Source organism: Oxyura jamaicensis, unplaced genomic scaffold, assembly GCF_011077185.1.
Source record: "Oxyura jamaicensis isolate SHBP4307 breed ruddy duck unplaced genomic scaffold, BPBGC_Ojam_1.0 oxyUn_random_OJ70785, whole genome shotgun sequence".
NCBI classification, from domain to species: Eukaryota; Metazoa; Chordata; class Aves; order Anseriformes; family Anatidae; genus Oxyura; species Oxyura jamaicensis.
In genome coordinates this window covers 1,054-2,765 of record NW_023310199.1, presented here as the reverse complement: position 1 = coordinate 2,765, position 1,712 = coordinate 1,054, and the positions used below count along the sequence as shown (strand labels likewise).

The 1,712-nt window shown below is 67.9% G+C and overlaps 1 protein-coding gene across 1 annotated transcript in view; it reads left to right on the top strand.

Moving 5' to 3' along the window:
• Positions 1-1,434, top strand: part of LOC118159525 (protein YIF1B-B-like) — a 2,398-nt gene extending 964 nt beyond the window's left edge. Inside the window, exons 4-8 of the mRNA XM_035314094.1 lie at positions 65-143; positions 216-273; positions 793-948; positions 1,048-1,141; positions 1,245-1,434. Of these exons, the coding sequence (XP_035169985.1) occupies positions 65-143; positions 216-273; positions 793-948; positions 1,048-1,141; positions 1,245-1,400 (543 nt within the window). The 3' untranslated portion in view covers positions 1,401-1,434. The remainder of the gene's footprint in view (positions 1-64; positions 144-215; positions 274-792; positions 949-1,047; positions 1,142-1,244) is intronic.
• The last annotated feature ends 278 nt before the right edge of the window (positions 1,435-1,712 follow it).

The window sequence follows — 1,712 nt, the reverse complement described above, 5'->3', positions numbered from 1 at the left end:
CAGTTTCCCGGTCCCAGTTTCCCGGTCCCAGTTTCCCGGTCCCAGTTCTGCTGCTGCCCCGCAGGACTGGCAGGTTCGCTACCAGCAGGATGCGCCGGTTGCCCCCCGCTTCGATGTCAACGCCCCCGACCTCTACATCCCGGGTACGGCCCCGACCCCTCACCCTGCCCCCAGACCCCAAACCCTGACCCTAAACCTATCCTCTGTCCCCGCAGCCATGGCCTTCATCACCTACCTGCTGGTGGCTGGGCTGGCACTGGGCACCCAGAACAGGTCGGGGGGGGGGGCAGGATATGGAAGACCCCAAAATCCCCTCAGGGGTCCCTGAGCCTTTTTGGGGGGGGGCGTCCCAGTCCCCAAAGGGGGCCATAGTCCCTATAGGGAGCCCCCAAACCCTTGGGGGGGGGGGGGTCCAAAACCCTGGGAGTCGGTGGGAGGTGGGGGGGGTTCTCAAAGGGTCCATATTTTTTTGGGGGGGTGTCCCAGTGCACTGGGGGATCCCCCAGTTTATGGGGGGGGGGTCCCTGGGCCCCAAGTGGGGGGTTCATGAGCCCTGGGGGGGGGGGGGAGCCCCTGTACCCTGAGGGGGGGTCATGGGCCCTGCGGGTGTCCACAGGCTCCTGGGGGGGGTCCCTGTCCCTAAACCCTGCAGTGAGGGGGGTCCCCAACTCCCTCCCCCCCCACTGCCCCCAGGGATCCCCATTCACCCAAACGGGGTCAGTGTCCCACTGTCCCTCAGCCTTCCCCCGGGTGGGGGGCTTCCCCACCCCCACCCCCGCTGCCCCCTCCCAGGTTCTCCCCCGACAGCCTGGGGCTGCAGGCGAGCTCGGCGCTGGCCTGGCTGCTGCTGGAGGTGCTGGCGGTGCTGCTCAGCCTCTACCTGGTGGCGCTGCCCACCGACCTCTCCACCATCGACCTCGTGGCCTTCGCCGGCTACAAATACGTGGGGTGAGCGGCCCGGGGGGGGGCAGTGCTATTCAATTTATTAATAGCGGGGGGGGGGGGGGGGGGGGGGGGGCACGCCTTTAACCCCGCTTTCGTTTGCAGGATGATCCTCGGGCTCCTCTCTGGGCTCCTCTTTGGCAACACCGGCTACTACGTGGTGCTGAGCTGGTGCTGCCTCAGCATCTTCGTCTTCATGGTGAGCCCGGCTTTCTGAGGGGTGGGGGAGGGGGGAACCTTAAACCTGCCCCCCCCCAGGATCCTAAAGCCGGGATCCGGGGGGGGGGGTTCTCACCCCGCAGATCCGCACGCTGCGCCTCAAGCTGCTGTCGGAAGCGGCGGCCGAGGGGGTGCCGGTGCGCGGCGCCAAGAACCAGCTGCGCATGTACCTCACCATGGCCGTGGCCGCCGCGCAGCCGCTGCTCATGTACTGGCTCACCTTCCACCTCCTCCGCTAGTGCTCCCCCCCCCCCTGTTCCCCGGAACCCCCCCTCCCGGCCCCCCGTTTTTTTCCCGGGTGGGGTGTTCCCGCCCTGGCCCTGGTTTTCAATACAGGACGCGGGGTGGGGGCGGTGGCTTGTGGTTTGTTACGGGGGGGGGGGGGGGGAATGGGGTGCTGGGGGGGTGATATTGGGGTCCAGGGAGGGAAACGGGGTGCTGGGGGCAGGCAATATTGGGGTCTGGGGGGGGTAAACGGGGTGCTGAGGGGGCGATATTGGGGTCCGGGGAGGGAAACGGGGTGCTGGGGGAATGGTATTGGGGTCTGGGGG